At 44.1% G+C, this 27,298-nt stretch overlaps 1 protein-coding gene across 2 annotated transcripts in view; it reads right to left on the bottom strand.

Annotated features, from left to right (window-relative positions):
• The window catches only part of LOC135906286 (exportin-4-like), a 66,591-nt gene that overhangs the window by 14,595 nt on the left and 24,698 nt on the right, over nt 1–27,298 (bottom strand). The window contains exons 10-17 of one of the 2 annotated variants that reach the window (XM_065437610.1): nt 21,758–21,882; nt 20,631–20,755; nt 19,171–19,342; nt 17,384–17,543; nt 17,186–17,275; nt 8,258–8,427; nt 5,772–6,020; nt 3,101–3,378 (exon numbers count right to left, since the gene is read on the bottom strand). In XM_065437610.1, the coding sequence (XP_065293682.1) occupies nt 3,101–3,378; nt 5,772–6,020; nt 8,258–8,427; nt 17,186–17,275; nt 17,384–17,543; nt 19,171–19,342; nt 20,631–20,755; nt 21,758–21,882 (1,369 nt within the window). The remainder of the gene's footprint in view (nt 1–3,100; nt 3,379–5,771; nt 6,021–8,257; nt 8,428–17,185; nt 17,276–17,383; nt 17,544–19,170; nt 19,343–20,630; nt 20,756–21,757; nt 21,883–27,298) is intronic. The other variant, XM_065437611.1, reaches the window with a different exon arrangement.

Raw genomic sequence — 27,298 nt, forward strand, 5'->3', positions numbered from 1 at the left:
CGCATCAGCTATCTTTCGTTTCGGCGGTGAGTTAAAAACGAGGCTGAGAAATCACGTAGCCAGGAACAAAATTATGCAGATCCCATGCCTTGTGGGAATCTATGTAAGCGAAGGTTTCTGTGCTGAATGCTTTGATTGACGATAATTAGCGGTGATGTTGACGGCTAAAGAATTAACTTCTTCAACGTTTAGTCTAACACAAGAGTGGTAAGTTGATGTTAAACGTTACCTTACATGCACCACTGCTGTTTGTATAGTACACAGAACACACAGGGAGAGGTGTTTGCTTGAGGCATTGATGTGCACCATATTTCATAACCTCTGAGAGGGTTGAACGTTGCCATTTTCTCACACGGCACATCGCATTGTGGCAGAAGTATTAAACTTGAATTGTATTATGGGGCTGTATATCAGATTATATCAGGCTGTGTATCACAATCAGATTATAAGGCAAGCCGTAGTGGTGGACTCCAGATTAATTTTGACACCGTGATGTTCTTTAACGTGTCCCAAAATCCAAGTGCATGTGCGTTTTCTATTTCACCCGCGCCGAAATGCGGCTGTCGCGATTGGGATCAAATCTACGAGCTCTAGCAATGCCATAGCCACAAAACTAACGTGGCGGCCACCGAAGTGTTGATTTGACGGTCGACCGCTTCTGTAGTGTCTCCTGGACCCTGCCGTGCGCTTCAATTAATGCGGCTCTGCTTCTGCACACCCTGCGTAACTTGCCTGCTTGACATATTTGCATGGAGCTTATTTTTCAGAAACAGCAGCAACATACTGTACCGTACCTGTACCAACCGCTGTCATATATTAGTAGAGTTTTCTGGCCTTCTCACGTCACCTTCCCTCCTCCCTTGTATAGAAACTGCCTCCTCTCCTCCCTCCTCTCTACATTTCTATCTAAACCCCTCTGGACTCTCACCTTAGTAGAAAGGGAAGCGCTGCAGTTTCTGAAATGCTTCTGAGGGGAGTCACGGATAATTACAGCTATCAAACGGCTAATGTGGAGACGGCCAGGAAGCTTCAGAGGGCATTGTGCACATTCGACGCGGTGGGGTCAAAAGGAGTTTCTCCCTTCGCCTTTCCTCTCTTACTTGTACCTGTCATCTATATACATGCTCTGAACCACTCCCCAACGCGGTGTGTGCGACAGCAGCAGCAGTAGCAGTGGGAAGGTCGAAAGAAGAGGCAAAGAATGCTTCACTTTAAAAAAGACAAGCACGAGCAGCTTAATCCGTTGACAAAATTGCACAGCATGAGGGCCAGCGAGCAATCTCTCAGCAGCCATGAGCAAAGCCCAGCCATAGAATACGAAGTTGGCGCAGTCCATTTCTGTTTCGAAGGGTTGGGCGGCGTAGTGCTAAGGGCACTACGCTGCCCATTTATATTTGGATAAGAGGGAAGGCAATGGGAGAGGCATGCGAGGCTGGCGATGCAGAGAAGGATGAGCGAGTGGCGGCATGCAGCAACTCGAATTTCTCTTTTTCTTTTTTCTTTTCAACAATATCACATTCCATTACCCTTTGGCATGAATGGCCAGATTTCATCGTTATGACCGATGATGCAGCATGGGGGCTTTGTAGTACGTAGGTTGCTTCACCATAGAAAACATACAGAAGTTGACGGTGCAGCAGATCCTAATAGTTATAAGTAATATATTATGGGTTCGACTGTACTTCGTTATATTCGTGCTCGTTATGTGAAGGTTTGACTGTTCTAAAATCTATGAAGACAAATGCATGTAAGCTTTAGGAGAAAAGCGAAAAGAAAAAAGTTGTTACAGTAAAACCTTGTAAATCGTACCCGCTTAAACAGTAGTTTCACTTTAAAAGCAGTAAAGTCAAATCCCTGACTCAGCGGCCATTGAACATAACATGTTTTGTATCCACATAAACCGTACCAACTTATTGCATACCTATTGGCTAACATGTAGTGTTTCCACTTTTCGTCGCGCAATCACAGTGGTGCATCGTCCCCATCGGGTGGCCCGGTAGAACAATGAGCCTCAGAGATCGGAACAACGATCTCCAAGCGCCCTGTGCCATTGCACGTGAAGCTACATCAATATCAACATCATTTCGGCGCCGTGCCAGAGTGTTCTGGCATCATGCGAGCTAGGATTCGCATTATGCTGAAGCAAAAACACCAGGTGTTCAGCATAGAAGAAAAATTGGACATCGTTCGCGCTATTGAATGTGGCACAAAGAAGCAGTCGCTGGCACATGACAGGGATCTACCGTTGCTTACAGTGTGTGGCATTTGGAATGCAAAGAAGTAGCTCAGCAGCGCTGCTGCGACCGCGAAGAGATGTTGGCTATGAGGTTCGACTTTTCGCCATCGTTGCCTCTGTTGTTGCCAAAGTGTCGCCTAACGACAGTGATGAGGGCAACACAGAAAGCAACAGCACAAGTGATTCAGGTCCGAAAGTGGCAGAACCTACATGTTACGTCAGCCTCATGAATGCAATCGTCGCGACGAGAACAGCACCCTGCATAAAAAAGGCACCCAGCGACTTCTGCAGCGCTACAGCGCGTGTGCACTGAGAATACGTAACGCCAACGAGGAATCTGCCATGCGAGCATTTGCCGAGAAGAGGGAGCTGGCTGAAGAGCTGCCTCACAGCTTCAGTAAGTTGAGGCTGCTGTCGCTGCTAGGCCGCCGCGGCATCGAACAAAAATAGCACTTGTGTTGCGTGAAGTGAATAAATACTGCATGTTTTTGCCCTTTCATCGGACTCTCTCGAGTTCCGTTTCTGACAGGTAAGTAGACGATCTCATGCTATTTCTTGGTACGTTCTTTTTCTGAGCTCCGGCCAACTACAGTTTAAGGAGGTTTCACTGTACATCGATAAATTACTGCATAAAGAAGGATTGAAAGCTGAGCTTACTGATACATTACGAGAGTACCTTGAAACAGAGCTAAAAGACTGGGCAAGAATAGACAGCATGAGTGCTCGTGCTGTCTGCTCTTGTCCAGTCTTTTCAAGCTGTTTCCAAGCCTTCTCAAACTGTTTTCAATTTGGGCAGTTTCTCGGTAGCCGCAAATGCTGTTCAGCTCTTGAAAAGAACACTGTGGTGAGAGAACAAGGCAGCACCTGCGCTGTGGCTGGCAAAGAGGCGCACAAGTTCCAAGCAGCAGTGGCAGAGCTGTGTGGCATCGTTCGGCCCCACAAAGCACAGCATTCGGCGAGCTGCAGCTCGAAAGAGTTGCGTGGTGGCAGCTATCAGGGTAGCCTCAGAGCGCAGCATGGCGACGATGGAGGACAGCCGAACCAGCAGGGGCAGCAGCATAGGCCGAATGGTGGTCAGGTTGCTGGGTGTGGTGCCTTCAGCGACACCACACAGGCTCTCCAGGAGGTCGAGTGCTTTGCTCCTAGAAGTGGGAAAGCACACAGCTGCAGGCGCGTGTCCACAAACACAGAACAGGTAACATAGCGAGAAAGTCACTAAATTTAGCGAGTTTTTAGTCACGCTAACGACACGTTTGATTTTTTTGAAGACCTTTTCGGTGGCACAAATAGCCGGTAAATTGTCCAGTTAAAATTACTGAAGGGACTTTGCCAAATGCCCCCATTTGAAATATGCAACTTCATTTGCTGCTTCATATGCACTTCATTTTTCACCATCTGGATGCATCAAAGCTACTCTTCTAAGCAAAGCACAATTATCAGTTGGGATACTTCATAAAACCGGGAGGAGGGAGTAAACTAAAGGTGTAGTTTAAATAATAGTAGATATGTCTAAGAACACTAAAAACATAAAGAAAGACAAAATTCCGAGCAAGTCATCATGATCATGACCCTGCAACCTTGGACTAAAATGGAGTGTTTGGAGCCACGACCGACACTTCTGTCCCCCCCCCCCCCCAAAAAAATTACCATCGCTATTTGGTAAATACGGCAAACAGTGGCCAAACACCACAATTGCCTACACAAGTTACCAGCAGGAAATATGAGAGGAAAGGAGGTTAACCGAGGGTCACGATTTTTATTAGTCATATCATAAGAAGCCAACAATGCGAAGGTTGTGGGATCATTCCCCACCTGCAGCAAGTTGTTTTTTCATCCACTTTCATTTCCATTAATTTTAATTTCCCCTATGCTGTCCTTGGTGCCAGTGTTTATTGGCTTCTTATGACAAGAAAATATGAAGACATTTCGACCAGAGCTGCAAGCGCTTGTCATTTAATTTACAACCCCTCCTGCTTGGGCCAAAACAATGGCCTACAGTATGTGTAAAAAAAAAAAAAAGTCATTTCAGTCAGCACGGGAATAGAATGATGGGTAGAATACCGAATTTACTCAATTCTAATGTGCAATAGCTAAAATATATGACATGCGCCTTAGAATCCAGTATGAAACCAAAACTGCAATAGGTAGTGTCCATATCCCATCCTCCAATCTCAAATAGCCGTGCTTTAACATATACTGCAGATGCCAAAAGTCTGTCATTATTGGACACCATTTATAGCTAGTGTACAAATCACATCTCCAGTGACCTTGGTGTTATCCTTTCTTTTTCTAAGTGTGAATAAATCACTATTTCTCTCTCTTACCATAAAATCAAGGAGTACATTACATTCAGCTTACTGCGCTTGTATTTCGCACAAAAGACAATGAAAAGAACATGGCTGAACAAGTGTGCAATAAAACCTTATCAAACGTTATAGCGTGTTACAATCGAGGGCATCACATTTCCCATTTCTGGCCATGAAAAGTTAGCTGCGTGTTACAATTGAGGTTGCATTAGAATAGAGTAATATGGTACATGTATCTGCCTAAACTTTGTCCTTCTGTCTTCAAATGGCTTCGTGGTTGCGCAAACTGGTCTTGACACTTAGCAAGTATGAGGATGACACTCGGCAAGGATGGTTGAACCTATTTACAACACTATTCAAGAGCCAAGAAAAACCCATTGTTACAAACAGCTTGCATGAAAAAAGCAGATAGGACACACATCCAAAAGTTTTAGTTGGACAGAAAGAAGTACAGCCGAACACACTTGCATCATTACCGGTTCTAACACTACTCAGACGTAACAATGAGCAGCTCCTGCAGAGTGAACTTTTGTGCATTTCTATGGTAAAATGAACCACTTATTGCAATGTCTGCATGTGACATTATTGGCTATAACAACTGAATCTGGCTACTGGGAGTCTTCGCCGAAAATAAAAGAATAAGCAATCCAGGAAAATAAATATGAGCCACTGCAACAGCCTGCTTTTGCCACACCTGCCTTTGTGCCATGCACACTACATGGCATGCCTTCGTCACAGCGCTCTATGCGTTGCCAGCTACACGCACCTCTCTCTCGTTTTCCTTTCACCCGTTACGGGTCTGCTGTGCAGAGGTCAGAGGGGTGGAAAGGAGACGGGAGAGAGATGTGTAGGGCGATACGACAAAGGCATCCCATGCAGGGAATGTGGAATAAAGGAGGATGTGGCAAAGTGGCTCTTCTTTTTATTTTATTTTTGCGGCTACGCTCATATGTGGCTGCTACAGTGATCGCAGAAATAGAACGAACCACTGTGTATCATGACTTCATGACACAACCACCTTGTGGATAATAAATCCAAAACTGGCTCATAGAAAAATGTATCAAGGTAAATCATGGCGATCTGGTGCTCAGCAACATCTTTTTTTTCATGGGTTTAGAGTGCTTGGATGTTCATTTAAGACATACACACACAAAAAATGACAAGTAAAAACTGTCACATCAGATCTTTAGAGTTATTCTGTAGCTGATGCAGTAAAATCAGACACTCACTTCTGGGGCTCAGTGAAGTGGCAGCGTGTCTGAACACAAGACTCAAAGAACTCATCAAAGCGCGTTTTGAGGGGCCCCAGGAGAGCCTCCCAAAGCCTCGGAGCCTCGGGCAATCTGTTGGCTGTGCAGGCAATGACCAGGGCCTTGAGCAGTGCCCGATGGGAGCCCGGTGCTAGGGGTCCCAGCTGACCCTGTGACTGACGCTGTAATAGTGACAGCAGGCTTGGACATGCTGCGGCTCGGTGGCCCCTGGATTTGAAGAGAAAGAAAGGCTTGTGATGCCTCGTCTACATCATGCCCTTCTCTCCAGCACCGACCGAGACATCCAGACATGGGTCCTGGCACGAGCTGAAGATGTCATCAAGAAGCACAGCCTGGCAGCGTATGTAGCTTAGCCTCCCTTAGTCCTCACCCGTTCAATTAATAACGTTGTTACTTGCTCACTCAGTCCTAAATACACAGATTTCTTTCTGCAGTGGCATCTGCATGCAGTCAGAACCTCAATTTAACGCAACCAAGCTTTGCACAATTTTTTATTTGGTGAAACATTTTGAAGTCCCCAACAAATATTCATGAGGACTGTGTTGAAAATCTCGACATAGAGACATAAACTCAACATCCCAGCTGATTTAATGAAGTGTTAAGGAAAAATATGAGTTTCCTTCAACACTTCATATACAGAGTATATACTGCTGTGCAGTTGTTAAGGGTAGATCTGCACTGACTATTCATTTAATTGTAACTTCAGTTGCAGACACCCAAATGGAGTAGCCTTGGTTAGGCCATGGCCTGAACAATGCTGCTTCATCTAAACACTGATCCAAAATGTGCAAACACTGATGAGGTCTATTTTGAAGACCTATCCGTGTCCAAAAAAAATTTATCAGTGACTATAATATCACTTACAACAACAAATGCCTGTAGGTATTGTGATTGGCCAGGGTACAATGTGATACAGTCATAACATTGAATTCCACGTTTTATGAAAGATATCTTAAGTGGATTTCAATGTACGTGCATAAATATTTTTGCAGGCTTTCAAGCTGTACCTCAACACGGTGACAAAATGTGCTCCACCACAAAGAAAATGAAGAAGACAAAAAAACAGCTGATATGACGCTGCCACATGAGGTGCATTTTAGCACATGAAGTGAAATGGGGGGGGGGGGGTTAACATTGCGACAATCTCAGTATATATGCATAATACTCACAGTACATGGTATTGCGCAAAATAAGCACAGTGCTCACAGACCAGCATACTAAAATGGAACAGCGGGAAACAATGAGGCCTAGAAATGGAGAAAAATATTGATACGACTGCTGAGGTTCAGTGCTGCTTCTGTTTTCTTTTATGTTCAATGTTTGCGTGCCTTGTCATTTCACCCTGTATGATATCAATGTGGCGCCCAATTTTGCATACGTGCAGAGATCTCAGACCTGACAGGTAAGGTGTAGGGGTGTGCGAATATTAGAAAACTTTGAATCACTAATTGAACAATGTCTTTTTCAATCCAATCTTCTAATCAAACATTCGGTGTTTGTAAATATAAATATTCTTCTGATAGTTTAAGTTCTCTAGCGCAATCAATCAAAAATAAAATTGGAGCGTCCCGGTGGATATAGCAGACAGAAAACACTCAAAGTTCTGTAGCAGAGTGCACTATGCATTGCTCAGTTGGGAAGCCAGACTTTTCTTTCTAAACAGAGATCATTTTCTCCAGGATTCTTATCCAAAGAATCCTGAATAAGTGAACCAACTGCTTATTTGTTCCGAATGCTCCATTTAGGTCTTAAATAAACAATGCTTGATAGTGTCCTATGCTATGACAGAAAATTACTAACATTGTGAATACTACGATATATGAACGTCATTTTGACAATGGTTATGCGGAAACCCACAAGGTGGAGGGAATTAATAAGGGGAAAATAAGACATCTACCCAATCATAGCAACCACCACAAAGGAAACGCATACAGGTTCCTCGAAAGAAAAGCTTCAGAGTTGAAGAAAAATTTGTCCTGGTCCGGGACTCGAACCCGGGGCCACCACTTTTCTGGGGCAGCTCCTCTACCATTTGAGCTAACCAGGCGGCTAGCAGATGGTAGGGCAAACTCGAACTCATCAACAACTCTGAAGCAAAGGCAAGAGTGGTATGCTACGATTGGGTGGATGTCTCATTTTCCAGTTATTAATGAACGTCATTTTATATTGATGGTAAAAATAGCTTTTTTTATTTGAAATTTATTCATAAGATATTCACTTAAATTACCTCCTGGATCTATTCGTATCGTTTTTGATTTGGTCTCGAAAATTGCTATTTGTATACCCCCAGTAAGTTTTGGCCGCATACAAGTGCGTAACAGATGATTGTAGGGAGCGTGAAGCATCCACGTTTAGGTGCATCGCAGAGACGTACAGTTCTTGGTACACCAGCACATAAGCAACACTAAAGACCAAACTTGCCTCCACAAGCATGCCGAGCCTACCTCTCAACGTTGTTGAGGAGCGAGACCATCGCCTGGCAGGTGGACAGCGTCAGTGCAGTCTCACTGTGCCACAACTCCAAGTTGGAGCACAGCTTGCCCAGCACCCAGTCCAGCACACAGGGGCCAGCCTCCGAATCACGTCCGAATGCCGCAACTAACGTTGGGCTCATCTGTACACGACAAGTTGTGGAACTGTCACCCTTCGAAACTCTTTCAAAGATAATCAAAAATAAAAACAAAGAACCAGCAATGGCGACTACACATTGTGGAAGACAACAAAAATGAAGCCTAAAGACAGAGCCCCACACATCGCGCCTGTGTCTGGATGCAAGGAGAGCTCTTAACCAAGTCACGCCTCTCTCGTCACTGAGAACACTCACATGCAGACCAAAGCATGTTCCCCTGTTTTTTACCTGAACTGCCAGCTTCAACTTTTGGTTACATTGGAAGCATTCTGGTCAGGAACTTGCATGTGAATTAAATTAAAAGCATGAAGCTTGAGTAGCCTAAAGTGCAGTAAACTATGCTTTAAAACAAACAGTGAAATGACTTTTTTTTCGTAACGTTATCAGACTCTCAGCATAACAGGACTGCACTGAAGCTATGAGAAACTCTACATTGGCTTCAGAACTGTTGAGCTTATTAGGGGTGCACACTTTATTAATAGAGTTCCCCAGCAGTCAATTATGTCTACTGTCAATAAGCAAATTAAGTCGTATGGGGCTACTATGATTACAGGAGTCTGCCTACCATAGAAAAGCATCTATTTATATTGTCCACCAGCGACTTCAATGCAGATGCAAGCCTACCAGGACATGAAGTGACCTCCTATCCCAAGCTGCCCGGCTGAACGAACCTCCAAACAGTATTCTTGTATTAATAAAAATAAAAATTTGTCTTACCATCTTTTTATGCAAAATACCATTTCCATCTTTTAACTGATGACCTCAGTATTTAAACATCCTCAGTAGAAACACATTCTCTACAGATAAATTTACTATTGCTATGCTTTCTATGTTTGCTAGACACAACTATAAGAAAAAGACACACTAGTATAAACAAACTGTAGTATGTACAGACACACATGTTACATGGTTAATGTAACATATTAAAGCACAAACAAACCACATTTCAATTCTATCATAAGAAAATGATTAACCATATTTTTGGCCATACAAACAGTGCTAGCACATAACCAGCGCCGAATTGCTACTCTCAGAAAACAGGAGAGAAAAGAAATATTTGCACATGTAACTGTGCAACAAATCTATACAACAATTTTTTGTAAAGGCAAATTGGTGCTCCTATCAACACAAAACATAGGTCCAGAAACAACTTGGTTTTCTATCTTCATTACCTATTACACTGATGCTTCCCATCACGGCATACTGCCACTTCACAGCAATGCTGATCTTACTGCCATGAAGCCGCACTTAAATCCAAATTTGCCCAACAGTTTAAACTTTGTATTAACACTGCTTAAATTTCGAGTCTGGCTATATGTGCTAAAATACAGTATATGGACACAGCAGCAAAGTCATTCTCCACAACATGTAGAAACAAGCACAGACAGGAACATAAGACAACATTAGTATATATTAGTGAAAGGGAATCTTCCCCATGCCTGCTGCTGTAAACTATAAGCAAGCCAGTGCTGCTACTGGTCTCCCAACACGAGCCATATCGAAAGCTGTCGGTAGATGGCTCATCACTAGACACTGTGAAAATGCTTCAGAAAACAAATAACTGCAAAATGATTCGAACAAACTGCAAAACGATTTGAACATAATCATGACTCGAAAAAATGGCTGACAAAAATGATACAGTTAAGGATGAAAAATGATAGTTTGTGGTCATTTTGTTGTGCCTGGAGTCTTCCAAGTTTAAGTGAGAACCAACTTATGAAATTACAAATACACCCTTCTACACTAAATCCCTTCACTCAGCTGCTTATGCTGCTTCTAGTCTAATCATCACAGCAGATGTAAAGCACAAGCATAAGCAATGTTCTTCGTGCTGTGGCTTTCAGCATGTTGTGGTTTTTTTCTCATACGTGCAACCACAATTCACATTCTGTGATTGTTACAAAGGTTATGCAGAAAGCCTTCACTATTTTTTGGTAGATACGTCTTGAATTGAAACAGAAGAGGCCCATGCCATAAGAGTGTACTGACACCATGCAAGACCTTCCAACAGGATAAAATTAAGCAACAAGTTGAATTATCCAGAGTCAAGTTAGTGGACACCTACTGTGTATGGCACACAATATAAGCAAAAGCAATGGGTTGCACAGGGTACACGACACTGTCTACTCAAACTAAAGCTGTTTAAAGAAATCGTAATCTCAATGGAGTACTGACATGTTTTTGAAGTTGAGAAAATTCTACCACAAGCTTCTTGCAAGTAAAAGGATAACCTTCAGCAAGTATGAACATAGAAAAACATTTCTGAGATACACTATTTGATACTAAAATTACGTTGGAATGTGGGCCTGATACCACTGACAGAGAGAAAAATTTGCTGAGGTGGCGTAGCAATAAGGCTAGGTATGACGATGTTGCTCATAAAAAATAATAATAATAATAAAAGTGCTGCACACATTTCTTCTGGCTGCACTTGCATGTGGCAGCAGCCTCAATGATCGCAGGAACAGAGGAAGACAGTGCATCGTGGCATCATGATGTATCCACGTCTTGGGTACCAGAACTGAAACTAGCTTGTAGAAACACATAATTTATAGTGAATTATTTAGGGTGCTCTGTCACCTACCAGTATTTCTTCCAGTGCTAAGAAAGTTGCGAGTTTCATTCAGCAAAAAACAAAAAAAAACGACATGACAAAAATTGGTCCTGTCAGCACTCATTATCATATTTACTCGCGTAAGGAACGCACTTTTTTTCCCTAAAGATATGTGCAAAGTTCGGGGGGTGCGTTCATTATACGGAGTAAAATTTTGAGTGATTTTTTTTCCTCGAGGCCACCTCTAAAATAGTCTGTTTCGCCCTAAATGAGAACCATCGATTGCGATAGCAAATGTCTAGACAGCTACACAAAGTATTCGCTTCAATGCGAACTGAGCGGCAAGAACGCAGCACGCATGTAGGTATGACCCACCATCGACTCGGCCCCCTGATGCAGATCGCTTTCAAGATAGGGCGTGCCGCAGCCGTGCAATGCGGAGTTGCTGCCAGAGTAAAGTGCCGCCCTCACCCGGGATTTTTTCGTCTCACACGCTTTCACTCAACCTACAGCATGCGGAGCACAGCGACGACAACGGCAAAAAAGCGCCTGGAGTGTCCATATACTTGCTCTCGCAATAAATGTAGGAGACACGGTACGATTCGGCGTCCGACATGGCGTCGGACACAATCACACCCGCCAGACACCGTATCAGACGCCGAATCATACTGTGTGTCTCCTACGTCATGGCAGCAAGTTCAGGGTGCGATCATATTGTGAGAAAAAGAAAAAAAAAACACTTTTTGATAGGAAAAGTGGGGCTTCGTTCATTACATGAGCGCGTTCATTATACAAGTAAATACAGTAACCCTTTACAGTCATGTGTCACGGCTCTCCCAATGTGCGAAAATATCTGTTCCGCTCAGAAGTCGGGAAGTGCCTGGTGCACACGTGCTGCTTGTGTTTGCCAGTCAATAAGGTTGGTGGAGCTGGCTTTCGGAAACATTTTGAAATAACAAGTGCACTTCGCAATGACTCCAGAAGAAGGCAGCAGCCTTTTTCTTTCTTGCATGCTTAGACTTTCACGCTGCAGGGATTTTCACGTGATTTGAGGTGTGAAGCGCCTAAAGAATGGAGGTGCATTTATGGTGTTCAGGGATGGGATAGGTGCCTTTTATAGAAGAAATTCACGTGAGTTCAATGAAATAATGTGATGTTAGTGCTATGAATGAAGATTTTGTCTTTCGAGGGTCAGCAAATGTGCTCAGATTATGTTCTTGGATTATGTGCCCGGTTATCTGTTCTTATTGAAAGTAAATAAGTAGAACGTACAAATGAATAATTCTGCTCTTTTTGGTTGGTGAGTGCAATGAGTGAGTGGAAAGCGTCGTGGTTGAAAATGTGGCGACTGCTGAAGACTGTTGAAAAATGCAGTGACAAAACACTGCGGAACAGCAGCAGCTCCAAATACGTTCGAGTGGTCGACAAAGAAGAACATGTTGGCGGGTGGTGGCACGAACTGTTGGACGAGGGAGAAAGAACATCACCCAATCAGGTGGCAGAACGAAACCAGCGGTACTAGGAACCAGGAGAGAGAAGAAGGACAGACTGGAATGCGGGGAAAAGAGATCACTTGGGAACGGGGCTTGAAGATCACTGGTGGCTAGGTTGATGTCGTCGGAGTCCAGATCTAAACCTCAGAGCCTTCACAAAACCAAGACAACCTCGGCTGTTCCTGAAAAGATTTGCCGAGTGTAGGGCTCGGCTGTTCCGGCTGCACCTGCTGCTGTTGGTGCTGATCCTGATGCTCGTCCTGATCCTGAGCCACTGTGCGGAGAGCGGAGGTTGCCTGGAGGCGACCAGAGGCCTGGGTTGGCGGTGGTGAGAAACGCCCGGGCAGAAATGTGAGCCAAGAAACCAGTACAGGCGCCACTCAGCTGTAGCAGTCGCACTTGGATGTCCTTGGACTCCAACAGCCTTGGCCTTGGACACGGACGTCCAGGGTTGGCTCTACTGTGCATCCACATCCTTCGTTTGTCATTGCCTACCCCACCGCTACCACCGTCAAGGCAAGCGCAATTGCTGTCAATGCATTGCTACTCGAGTAAATAAGACTTGCAATGTCTCAGCTTTTCTTTTCTTCTTGTTTTGGATTGTGGGTGAATTGAGCTCATTGCAGGGACTAGTGCAGCCAACTGCAGTTTTGTGATTCTGTACCTCTTTGCGTGCTCCATGTTGTTCTCTTGTTTTCTTTTTTCTTGTAATCAATATTAAATTTGTTTTGGGGAAAAAATGGTTTTGTCTTTCCTGGACTGAGGCTCTGCCTCAGTTGAATAACTCATATTCGAGGAACCTGTCATTGCAGCGGGGGGATGAACTGCAGTAAGTGCACTGATGCCTGTTGCTCCAATGAAACCACCAAAACAGCTTCTACTACTTCAATAAATGCGTGCAGCAGGGAATTGGTTTCGAGGAAGATCAGGATCAGCCGAGTGATAGGATGCAATTGACACACACCCGGGACAAAACCAAGAGAGAGGGAGTGAATATCTGTAGAGGCAACGGATGTAAGAAACCACTGAAGACTGCCAAATTATTTGGCTGAACCAATGAGCTGAGCCCGCAGTTCTAACTGAAAGCCACACAGGCCTGGCTAGACTATCAATGTGAACTGTCAAAGTAACATAATTTCAGTGTAGTTACAGTATCTGATGGCAATTTCACGTGATACCAGATATTACAAGACACTTTCGTTGCTAGAAAATATAAATTTATTTCGTAAGATGGTTCTGCCCATCTGTTTTGAACAACATTTCATCTACATCATCACTGCAGCAACCAATGCCCTGCTATACGAGAAAAATTTGAAGGTAGTTAGTGACAGGCAGCTAAAAAAAATTCAGCAGTACCCATCTCACAATGACTGCCGACAGTAATGCATTAACTTTGAATTAATATAGCAACACAATGTATCGCCACCGTTGAAACGAGTTATGTATGAGACGTTTGCTGCAGCAGGATTCTTCTTTCGCGCTTCTCTAAGAACACTCGGTGCCATCTAACACTGGCGCTGCACAGCCTCCGCATGGCCTACGAAATGCATGGTGCACCGGTATGTGCGAACGCTGAGAAAAGCGTCATCTGGCAACCGGGCTTCTCTTTTGTGCTTCTTTATGGACTCGCTGAACCATCTAGTGGCACCACCGAGAAGTCCGTGCGTGTCCTCCGAGATGAAAACAATGGCATGCTGATGTCTGTGAACGCTGACAACTGGCCGCTTGCTTGCCGCACACTCAATGGCATATACTCAATAGGGCTGAGGATTGGGCAAGTTGGTATTGCATTCTAAAACTGGTACAGCGCAACATGGAAAGGAAGAGAACTGGTAAAGTCTCTGTTCTGAGAACTGGTCCTCTCCATGTTGCGCTGTACCCCTTTTAGAATGCATATACTCAGTGACCTAAGTTTGCGAGAGGTTCATTAAAGAGCGCCACATGCTCAGTGCATTCGTCGAACAGCTGGCTAAGTGTTGGCGTAAAATGATGTTCACTTAAATGCAGCACATACCCACAGCATTTGTTGCACAGCCTGCTAATGTGCCAGGTTGCTGCCCTTGAGGAACCCTTGCAACACGGTTTCAGTTCTGCTCAGCATCGGAGAGATTTAAGGGATCCTTTTCGTCATTGTAGAGTGGCACATTAACAGTGACACATACAGGGTGTGTTCTGACATTAGTAGGACTAGTTTTTTCCTGGGCGAATGGGCAGACGAGAGGCGGTCTTGGCGCGCAGGATCAGTGAAGGGGGATATTGGCAACACTGGGAAAAATACCCAGTCGGCTTTCAACCGCTCAAGAGAGCAGGTCGCTTGTACTGTGAGCCCGTCGAAACGCCTCGCCACGGAGAATCATGGAGCGTTTACTGGATCAGTGATATGCGATCAAATTTTGTGTAAAGCCTGGTAAAACGGGCAAAGAGACTCACGACATGATTAAGGAGGCCTACAGTGATGCTGCCATGGGTAGATCAGGTGTTTTTGAGTGGAACAAGCTGTTCCGAAAAGGTAGGGAAAGGGTGGAAGACGACAACCACTCTGGATGCCCTTCGACTAGCAAGACCAACGAAAATGTGTCGCGAGTGAAAAATTTACCGAATAGTGATCATAGGATGAGTATCACAATAATTGCTTATGACTTGAGTATTCCTCAAACCCAGGTTTTTGAGATTGTGACAGAAAACTTAGACATGAAGAAAGTGTGCGTGAAGTTCATGCCACGAGTGTTGTCAGAGGAGCAAAAGGCCAACTGGAAAGCGATCTGCCAGGATCTTCATGATGTGAATAAGGACCCCTACTTTTTGGACAATGTAGTGATCGGTGACGAGACATGGGTGTTTGACTACGACCCGGAGAGCAAGCGGCAGAGCTCAGAATGGCACACCCCTTCTTCCCCACGCCCCAAGAAAGCATGAATGAGCAAATCCAAGCAGAAGTCCATGCTCATTTGCTTTTTTGGTCGACATGGAGTCATCCACAAAGAGTGTACCACCCAGAAAAACAGTCAATGCAGTTTTTTACGTGGAAGTCCTCAAAAGACTGCGAAAACGAATTGTTCATGTCCGCCCAGCCATCACCAACAATTGGCGGCTGCACCATGACAATGTGCCAAGCCATACAGCGTTCCACGTATCTTGCCCAGCACAAGGTGGAAACGCTGCCTTAGCTCCCCTACAGCTCCGACTTGGCCCTGCCAGACTTTTTTCTATTCCCGAGAATAAAATCGACTCTCATGGGGAAGCATCACGGATCGGCAGAGGCGGTTCAACAGGCCATGACGAGGGAGCTAAACAGCATTCCGGTCCAGGCGTTCCCGGAGGCGTACGAAAACTGAAAAACTCGTTGGCAGCAATGTATAGATGTGGAAGGGTGCTACTTTGAAAAATTCTAATCGTTTGTACTATTCTCATGAATAACTTTTTTTTTTTACGAGTCCTGCTACTTTCAGAACAGACCCTGTATGTAGTTACCCAAGTTGGCATCAAAGATGTTCATTGAAGAGCCACACACACTTACTGGCACATACCCAGAAACCCAAATTGGCAACAAAGAGGTTCGTTGAAGACCAGCATAGACCGCATGGCCACATACCTAGTGCTCAAAGTTGGAGTCAAAAAGTTTTTTTGAACAGTAGTAGCTAGCTGGTCCCGCATCTACAGTGGCCCATGCCGGCGTGATAAATGTTTGTTGAATGGCGCAAGCTTGTACGCACTGCCACACAGTCAGTAACCCAAGTTGGTCCGGTGGTTGGTTTCGAACCCTGCACCCTCAGCACAGCAGCCCACGGACTAACCAGTGACCCAGGTAGGCGAGAAAATGGTTAGATACAAACACACATACATAGATACTAACATAGTAGATACATAGCCCCTGCAACGTATGTGAAGTACCCTAAGAATATGAACTCATCAAGTGTGCTTTGTAATGCAGGAAATTTAACCGTGCAGCTTCAGCGCTCGTGCAGAGAGATTTCAGAAGAAAGAATGAGGAGGTTAACAATTGGATGCAACAAGAAAGTGAGTGGCTGTTGTCACCAGTGTCAGTAACTTTTGTTTTGGACAAAGTCGCCATGTCCTGGATTAAACACTCCATTTTTAACGGAAGGTCACAAGGTGATGATCAGAAATTAATATTGTTCACGTTTTAACTGTTTCTTGAAGTCTTTCTTATTACTTTTTAAGCAATAGCTTTAAATTACGCCTTGCAGTGCCGAGTCAACGGTCAGAATGTGGAAAGGAACAACAATGCTCAATCTTCTACAACAATGCCACATCTCAAGACTGTGCTTTGCCTAGAAAAGTAGCTTTGATGCATCCAGGTGGCGTACTAATAAGCTCTTCAGTATATGTCTTCAGAAGTAGTGACAAATGGAGGTGCATGATAAAATAGGGGTGAGGCAGTGAACTCGGCCAAAGCTGCTTGAGGAATTTTACCAAGGCCATCTACTGGCTATTCTTTAGCCTTAATTTGATTCTCAGACAAACACGACATTTACATCACTAAAGATAAAGTACTATAGCTGAGAGTCGTTTACACCCCAAAAAGGCAACGCTACCGTTAAGGTGACTAAAAGCTAGCCAAGTTTAGCGACTTTCTCATTAAGTTACCAACACTGGCTGTCGCAGACGCCATACAGACACAGTGCAGGTGGCAGCAGCCTTAGGTTGATCATTTAAGTTGGCTTGTGTGTAGTACCTGACGAGCAGGGGCTGCTGGCTCTCTCCCCACTTGCTGCACAAGGCCTCCCAATGAGCCCTTAAAGATAATCCGCATGATGCCGCTTTCCTAGGAAGGGAAGGGTGCAGCGACCAAAGAGAAAAGGCGAGGGGCGACTTAAGTTGGGTCTGAGAGTACCTGCCCAACACACCGGCACACCACTACCTCTCTGCCTACCTGTGTGTAGTATGTCTCATTTGGCAGCAGGTAAGTCAGCCCCCAACGATGCAGAAACCACACCAATGTTATGGCCACTTCAGGGCTGAGCTGGGAACCAAGGCCCGCCTGCAGCGCAGCCCTCTCCACGTGGCACAGCTGCAGAACTGCAACGATCAGTCTGCATTGACAAGCAGATTGATTGATTGATTGATTGATTGATTGATTGATTGATTGATTGATTGATTGATTGATTGATTGATTGATTTAATGAATGTACTGACTGGCGTCTCAAACCAATACCTAAACTATGCAAGATCTTAAAGTGCAGGGCTCCAGTTCCCTTTAAGTGCCATGCCCCAAGTAATTCCACCATCTGTGCACACACCTTGCCTTGCCCGTGATAAGCCGTGCAACAATTTCCACTCACTCCGTGTCTTTCCCCAGATAATTTATGACAACGTGGTGTGGGTTTTCGGGCATGTCAGGTGGACGGGTGTAGAAGTGCTGCGACCTCGTTGGACAAAAGGGGTCTTGCAGCAAAGTTGCTGAATGTCTTGTACATGAAAAGCTACACCTCACAGATATCCTTTCATAAAAATCCAAAGCCTTTTGTGTTAGAAGCAGAAAAAGCCAAGCACTGCTTGACAGCACTCTTCGGTATTTCTTTGTCCTCTGCAAGTTACTCTACTTGGCAGATGCTTCCTTGAACAGTACCTTACTTTTGCAAATTTTAAGCCTTTACACGGCTTAAAATGTCTACAGAGGTTGGTTAAACTGAAATTCCATGGCATATTTTACTTGTATGCAACAGGTTGAGTGAGATAGCTCATGAGTCGGTGCTACTCGGATGGCATGTCTCTCAAATTTCAACCTGGTGACAAAAAGTCCATGCAGCTTTTTATGATGCCAAAACTTAAAAAACCTTTTAAAGTTGATTTGGAGAACTGCAAACAAAAGTAACTCGTGCTAATGTTTTTCATTAGTCATTAATTAGCATAATTATATTTTTTGTAATATATCACAATCAAGAAAATCTGTAATATGTTACGCAACATGTCGCCAATAAATAACTTTTTAGTTTAAAATCTTCCAGCATGTTACTTGTATAGAAATAGAATTTCATTCACCTTGGAAAAACCTCTGGCACACAGTGGGCAGAAAAAACTGGCAGTCAAGAAAGAAAAGAGTCATTCTTACCACCTGGGGCGATTCAACACGAACCTAAACATGAGTACGCAAGCATTTTGCAATCTGCTCATTCTCGAATGTGGTCGCTACAACTGCGAATAAAACTCGCAAAATTGTGCTGTTTAAGAGAATGGCAAAGCCACTGGACCATTGTGTCAGGTGAATTCAAAGTGTTTTATTAGTACATCAATCACCGCATTACAATTCTTGGCATGCAGGCTCATATATGGCAAAAAACAGCGCATTAACTGCGAACATACAAAACATTACGTAAAAATGGATATGACTACAAACGATAATATTAATGTATCACTAAGGGAAAACAATTACAGTAAGTTCAGCCCTTCATGACTCAGGAGAACAAAGTATGAAACTGCAATTTTGTTAAGCTTAACACAGTCAGTCAATATTTCTGGATCTATGGAGTATTTGTAAATTTACAAAAGTAAGGTGCTGTTCAGGGAAGCATCTGCCAAGTACAGTAACTTGCAGAGGACAAAGAATACTGCAAGACCCCTTTTGTCCAACGAGGTCGCAGCACTTCTACACCCGACCACCTGACATGCCCGAAAACCCACACCATCACAAGAGGGATGACAGTTGCCAAAGATCCATACCTAACCACTGGGTCCACATTGCCCTGAACAGAAGATACAGCATCAGCTTGGCCCAGTCGTGACAGCAGGGAAAGCGTGGCTGCCGTGTCAGCACCAGAGTTCAGGCTGAACTGCGTCACTTCTTTGGGGATTAGAGGGGTCTCACCTTCACACACTGTGGTCAAGAGGTGGCCTGCAGAATAACACATCAGTATAAACAGTTACCAGTGAATATCCATTAGGCATTGTGCAAAGTCACATGCGCAGTGTTGCAACCATTTTAACATATACAGTCGAGTGCCTCTACGACGATATGATCTTTATAAAGAAGGAATAATTCTGTCCCAGTTCTACTGTGAGCTGTGCAGTACACGACCTTTACAACAAAGTGACCTAGATAACAAATGATTTCAGAGGCCCCAGGCACTTCTTTATAAGGGCATCCAACTGTACCAGTCTAAGGAGCGAGAACTTGCACTCAATTTTATGCCCCAAAGAAAGACGGCATATGAGAAACAGCACAGTGGAGGGCCTGGATCAATTTTGACAAGCCGAGGTTGTGGGGACGCTTAACTCTCCCATTCCCTGTTTGGCTTCCCCACATGGCACACATAACAGCAAGAGCCGGTGTTGTAGTTATGCAGCTACAAGATGGCATGAGCGCCTCTACGCTAGCGCCACCTGACAGTATGAATAACTTGGTCACACAGGAACTTGCTTGCTCCTTTTTGGCTGCAGGACGACAGCGTGCAAGTAACTGTCCTATGAACTGCTTCCAATTCGTTTTAAAGGGCCCATCACCAGGCTCCGTAGCAAATTTTGGTTATACACTGGAAGTTGTTATGTGTCCTCTATAGAGCGTTCTGCCACAAAATTTCTTCATATCGGCTCATTAATAGCCGAGATAGAAATATTTCAGTGCCGCAAGCCGATGATTTCGGCAGGCGGGCTCCACTGCCAAGCAAGATGCTCTCTCTACTGGCCCCGTCCAGACTATGCAAGCGAAATTCCTTCCCTGCGTTCTCCCATACCGGACCTCGAGGATCACGCGACGTGTATGACGTGTGACGTATATCCTCGAGAATATACGTCACACGTCACACAGGGTGGTGTACATGCACTGTGTTGGTACAGCACGCACGTGGTCTCACAATGTTTCAGGGCAGACAACACAGCGTTGGCCCCGCACTTTTTGCCATCCCACAAACCATGCCAAAAGTGGCAATCACAGACAGTTGGAGAGGCTTAGAGGCAGTGATTTTAAATCGAAATTTCGGGTTAAAATGTGTGCCGAGAGCTCAGTTTTATTGGGTGTGTAACCATACTGGCCCCTCTACTCTCAGCTACGATGATAAACTGAGAATAATTGGACAACTATGTCATGGTCCCCTTAACAGCAAGCGAACATGCATTCTTAAACACACATATGCGCACACAGAAAAGACAGACAGGAAGACCGTTGAAGCCAGGTTGCACCTTACCAGTAATGAGTACTATCCAGTGGAGGTCCTCCAGCAGTTCCTTGTGGGCAGCAGTCATGGGACTGTCAGCTTGAGGTTGACCCTGCAGTAACTCCTGCAGGCGCTGAGTGCGATCCTCCACAACCCTGTCGGCAGGCAGAACACACAGTGCTCTTTCTAAGCGTCTGCTGGTGGAGCCAACAGAGAAAAAAGCATACAGCTGACACTGCACACAAAGGCAAGTTGGTCCAATGTAGTTAATGTGGAAATCTGGGTTAGTTATTAGCTTGAATAGTGCTGTACATTTTAACTCTGATGATATGTTTCTTGGGGGCCAGGGGGAAAGAAGTAACGCATGATCTGGGATAACGTAACATCTGATAATGCTTGCAGCAGCACTACCGAAGAAAAAAAAAAGCAGCTCTCACAGACATCTTTATTTGAACTTGAATAGAAAGCCAACAAACTACTGAAAAATTGCTAACTTGAAGGTATCCAAACAAACTATTAAAAACCAAGAGAGAAACTGCTTTCAGTGGTGTTACAAATGACAGCAGAACAGGCCAACACGTTTGTCGCAAACATTCACTTTATTACTGCACTCTGTCACTCTTCCCCCACGCTGTCCCCGTGCTGTCCATCTGCGTAAACCCTACCACATACACTTCGCGCCACCTGCGTCATCCTTCCCTTCTCACCTAAACAGCCTGAATAAAACTAAAGGTAGTAGCGACATACTTTTATCTTGTCGCCACAGCTGCAGCAAGGAGCATGAGAGGAGGCAGAAGAGAAGGTCTGCATCTTCGAATTGGTTGAGCATCGTCACATGGTATTTTTCACATCTTTTTCTCTATTTTTTCTTCTTTTGCGCATCTCGGCGCATTTGCCACAATGACAGTTGGCCATTGAGTCGGCGTGGCGAGGCATTCGCAAGGTATTTCACATGTTTTGGCTAAGTCTTGTGGCTACCCGTGTCATTAAAGAACTGCTTTAATTTTGCTTTATTTTAGGGAATCATTTTAAGGGTACTGAAGGTGCAAACGTGTATGAATGGAGTGGTGAAATAGGAAACTCCAGCTAAACAAATCTGAGCAAACTAGATGAAAAGAATCAGAAAGGTCTTTTCTGTTCGAGTCCTCGGTGCTTACCGGCAGAGCAGGGGCAAGCTATGAGGCAGGACATGGCGACCTAACATTCCAACCACAGAGAGCTGGTCACGAAAACGAACCCGATCATCCTCATCTTCCTCAGCCACTTCCTCGTCATCGTTGATCTGCACATTGAGTAAATGTACATGAAAACTTCACTACAGCTGAAAAGTTTTCTAGTGTTGTTTCGGCCATGATAAACAAAAGGGCAGTGACTACATCAACGCTTTGTATAGATAAGCTATTCTGGGAAAGCTCATCCAGAACGTTACCAAAGCAAGCTCAGTTGCACAAGACAGTCATGGCAATGTATATATGCTTGCAATATAACCACTTGGCTGCAATAAACAAAAGTGCAGTGTCTACATTAATACCTTGAATATATACACTATTCTGGCAAAGCTCATCCAGAACGTTACAAAAGAAAACTCATCTGCACAAGACTGAGACATGGCAATGTATATATGCTGGCGATATAACACTTGGCCGCGATAAACAAAGATGCAGTGCCTACATTAATGCCTGGAATAGATGCACTATTCTGGTAAAGCTCATCAAGAACTTATAAAAGCAAACTCAGCTGCACAAGACTGAGACACGGCAACGTATATATATGCTTACAGTATGTATAAGGGTAGGAGAATGATGCAGACACTGCTCAACATTAAGTGTAGTTTTTTAACCCAATAACTAACGGTGTGCAAACACTCAAATATCAGCAAATCGAATCAAATAATGAATGTTTGAATAATTTGGTTTGGAAATCAAATATGTAATATTTGATTTTTCATCTATTCAGTGAAATGAAGTGTTCAGTAGTTAATGCACGCAGACTTTTCATTACGCGTGGGTGGTCTCAGTCAGTACAACCCTCGTCGATTGGCAGGACCAATCAAAACGATAATGCAATATGAACAGAGGAAGCGACAAAAGCAGCACGTATTTGGCATGATCCTCCCAATTTTACAACCTTTGACAGGTGGCAAATGATGCTGAATCCAACAATGAATGTGTCCCTGCTCTTTACTATCAGCAGGACCGCCTGCACGGTGCCAGCAATGGCTAGGTGCAAAGTGGTGATCGAGACACGTGATGAGCGCATCTGCACCTTCATCTGCCGTGCAGATCGACATTCACGAGCAGACGATTACCCACGCAACCAACCTGCCCATAAAGCTAGGTAAACCCTTGTGTACAATGGAGGAAAACTGGAAAAGAATGTGTTCTATACATTAAAAGACTGCCATAAAACAGAGGTCCACTATTAAACTGAAAACCTCAATATAAGATATTCAGTAGAACATAAGATTACTACTTCTTCAGCTTCAGAGACCAAAAAGCCCTTGATTCTATTCAACAGGCATTATATTGATGAAAAACAAACATCTTCTAGACCTTCATATAAAACTGAGCTTTAACCAGTTTGGTCATAATAATTTGGGGTTCTCTTTAACAAGAGCAGACCATACTGTACATCTTGATTACTAAAGGCACCTAAGTTACTGATAGCTGGCAACATTCTCGTTATGGAATACTAGTAGAGTCCCAAGTATGTGCAGCACCATGTTTTCTTGCACAAAATTTGTAAGCACTGAACTTTATGATAAATTTTCTATTTGATTTGATATTTGGGTTTTCTTTTCTTTTTTTCTTCATTCGGATTGATATTCGATTCGAAATCTACAATTTGGTATTTAGATTTCTGCAATCTGCAATTTGTTTGATCCTAGAATTGCAGCTCACTTTACACCTTTAATATGGAACTTGAGAGGTAGTTGTGCAAGCTTCAGCAATGGAGCCTTACCTTAACAACTAGCACTTAATACTAGAGATTTTAGCTGCAACTAGTCCTTTGTGATCATAACGCAGAATTAGTCACTACAACTTTTACACCTTTAGGATTATATATAAGCAGAAAGCAGGTAAATATATCTACTGGCACTAAGCCAGCTCAGGAATAAATTCTACAAAGAGTGTTGCAGGTAAGATGTGTAGGTTGCCATGCAGTCATTTTTAATTTGTGCCTAATGGCTAATGAAAAGTTAGCACTGCATCTAAGGCAATCAATTCTCTCTAACATACTGATACAAGAAAGAATGGCTATTCATGGCTGAATGCAGGGACCTCGCATGAAACTACCATGGAGAGAGGCATGATGTCATGACTGGAATTTTGAACCACACTGTTCCCATGTCCTAAGTCTGTGTCATCAGCAGTTACTTGTTGTGAAAATTTAATGCAGAGTGCTTTGCCCTAATAAAGCTACTGCACACAAACAGCATTACAGTACTACTGAAATGCATTTTGGAGGCACAATCACATTTAATATGAGTTGCAACAAGGAGTTGGTGGCCAAAGAGGCTCCAAGACTGCATGTAGACGGCAACATACGAAAAATTGGTTTAATAAACACCAGTAACAGGAAGTAATTGGAATGGTGTCTGGTTCTACAATTTTTCATATACTAGCCTGCACCCTGCAGCCTTGGGGCACCTTCAACCATGGACATCGGGTTGCAGCTCATATTGAATGTGACTCTACTTGGTTATTCAGTATCATTCGGGGTTCTGCGAAGTGTCACCAGATGCGCCAACATATTCAAGTAAGGTGAGAAATTGGATCTTTTATGACAGCAGCAAGGCGGCAGTAGTGATGATATGACAGTGATGGCATGACCAACAACTTGTTGTACTTCAATAAAGAAACATTACAACCTGTGCCAAATGTTTCGCTACAACCTCGGCCTATCCCAAAGGTGGTATAATAAATGTAAAACTGGCATGCACATGCATTTATAAACAACTTCCTGCTACAGTCAATGAGTGATAATTGGGACACCAAGAATTCAGACATGCATGATAATTAGGGCAGCCCCTCAGCACCATCCCTAGCCCCATAGACTTATGTAAAAGGACGACTGAAATTTGTGCCAACTTTCAGCAACTCATGCAATAATTTAGATTCTGACTGCAAGACTGTGCACTATTTTGGCCATCAAGGCAACCAGAAATAGCTTTTCATTTTGATGCGTCACCGACATGGTCATCAGCCATGTCGCCAGCACATCCTTGAAACCGAAACTATCTAGGCCTAGTCAATCTTGTAGTCAATGATCAGAATTTGGAGCATGCATTCACTGCACTTTCATCGCTCTGTAGAGACAGCATGACAAGGTTCAAGATGCGATTTTTAGTGATGCCTTTCGCTTGTTTCTATGCCATCTTATCCACTGTTCATGGCCAGTTAATCCCGTCGATAATGCACTCAGAGCACTGCTCTGACCACTGACGAAGCACAATAAATGTGAAAAGAAACAGCAAGTATAAAAGGCATTTCTAGAAAATTGTGGCCACAGAATAGGCCAAGGACCAGCATATACATGTCTGTATACATACACATGGACCACATGTCTGGACGGCCACTTTCAAAGATAGTGAGACCTAGTTACTATAAACACCACATTAACAAACTTTTCAGACAACCAGACTTTTCAATATGACTATCGTTATTCAGTTTCTGTGTCATGTTAACAATGCCTCAATACAACAAATAATTATTCCGAAATGTGGCTATTCTTAGACCTCAGTCTATGCTTCACGGCAGCCGCAACAGTAGGCTAGCACACGAAAAGGCACCGGCCAACTGAGAAAAAAGACAGGAGGGGACTTTTTTTAGGCGACGACACATCAGGTTTTGCGAGCACATGCTCTGCCAAGACCAAGTGTCGCCTAGCAATAGAAGCATGTGTGTATCTCCTTTCGCCTTTCTTTCTGCAGCCATATTGGCTTCACAGCAGAGAAACGTAACCTCCATGCTCATAGGGATGTCACACGGTCGCACTTTCTGGACGGTGTCATTTACATGCACTTGCACTTTAGAAAAGTTCAAGTGTCCACTTCGAGCGAGACATTGCGATGTTCATAGCAAGGAGTGTGAAAAACAAACTGAACGATACATTGCGCCTTGGAGTCGAAATTGAGCTTCTGCTTTGTCTGTGGTTTTCTCAGCGACAGAGTCTCTTCTGCGCGCACGCCACTCTTACTATACAGTGCTTCGGAGGTGCACGGTAGCAGAATTTATGGAAAACAGCAACAGCGCGAGTCGAGCGCCAACTGTGTCGTTTCATGGATTGCTCGTACGGTCACTACTGATGAACCAGTAGGTTAATGCACGAAATGGTTAATTTTGGGGCTTTCACTACAACTGCCTTTCAGAATTTGCTGCAGTCCCCTGAAGTTAGTTATATCGAGATTCATTGGCATAGACTGGTGGGGTAGTTTGGGGGCTCCAATCCCCCCCTTTTTTGGGGGGGGGGGGGTAGGGAGGTTCTGACGAAACTTCCCTTGCCCCATTTTCTACAGAACAGAAAGTTTCAGGAGGTGGGCTCGGTAAGAGCAACATGGATGGAAGAGAAACCTTGAACGTGGAAGCAAGGCGAGGGCTAGTGGCAGTCCGAAGGGGGGGGGGGGGGGTGTTTATGGGGGCGATCCCCTCTCGCATGCACAGAAAATTGCTCCACTCAAGGCACGCCTCTACCTCATTCCAGATTGTGTTTACCATCACTGCTGAGGGGAGATCAGTGCTAAGTATTCCATAGCCAGATAAATATGGGAAGAGCGCGTGCGTAAAACTTGGAGATATTGTTGCTCCGCACCACACCTCCGTGTCGTCGAAGGGCTTTTCATTTCTGGTACTTGACCAAATCGTCAACCACGTTGCGCAGGAAAAAAGCATTCCACAAAAATTGCAACTTGCTTGTCAAGGTAACAGATAATAATCAACCCTCCTCTCTCCTTTTTAATTCTTTTTCTTTCCCTTGTCTCTGACTTTGATTATGTTAATAAGCTTGAGAAGAGCTTGCTGTTAGGCTAGTTTGTACAGAGTGAAGAATGAAAATAGGGCAGAAAATGGGACAACAAAGAAAGGCCTATAGAACGCTGATTTACACATGGCAAAATATATCATGGACGGGGGTGCTGGGCTAGGGAAGCAAAGAAACCACCACAACAAACAGATGGGAGAGCAGGTAGGTCAATTACCTCGAAGTCCATTCGAAGGCCAGAAACAGAAAAAAAAGATACGCGGATCCCACGCACTGTGGGAATCGGTGTAAGCGAAGCTTCCTGTGCTCTTTGCTTTAACGATGATTAGCGGTAATGTTGACGGCGAATGTTAAATTTCTTCAATGCTTAGTCCAACATGAGAGTGGTGAGCTGATGTGAAACGTTACTTTGTGTGCATCACTGTTGTTTGTTTTCGTAGTACACAGAAGAGAACACACAGAGATAGGCGTTTGCCCAAGACTTTGTTATGCGCCACACTTCATTGCCTCACATGTCACATCAGATCACGGCAGAAGTATTAAACTTCACTGAATTATGAGGCTGTACTTGCCAAAACCACAATCGGATAATGAGGCACACCATAGTAGCGGACTTCGGATTAATTTTGACAGTGTGGTGTTCTTTAACGTGTCCCTAAATGTAAGTGCACGAGCATTTTTTTGTCTTGCCCTCATCGAAATGCGGCTGTCATGGTTGG

This window comes from Dermacentor albipictus, chromosome 5 (genome assembly GCF_038994185.2).
Source record: "Dermacentor albipictus isolate Rhodes 1998 colony chromosome 5, USDA_Dalb.pri_finalv2, whole genome shotgun sequence".
Classification (NCBI taxonomy): domain Eukaryota; kingdom Metazoa; phylum Arthropoda; class Arachnida; order Ixodida; family Ixodidae; genus Dermacentor; species Dermacentor albipictus.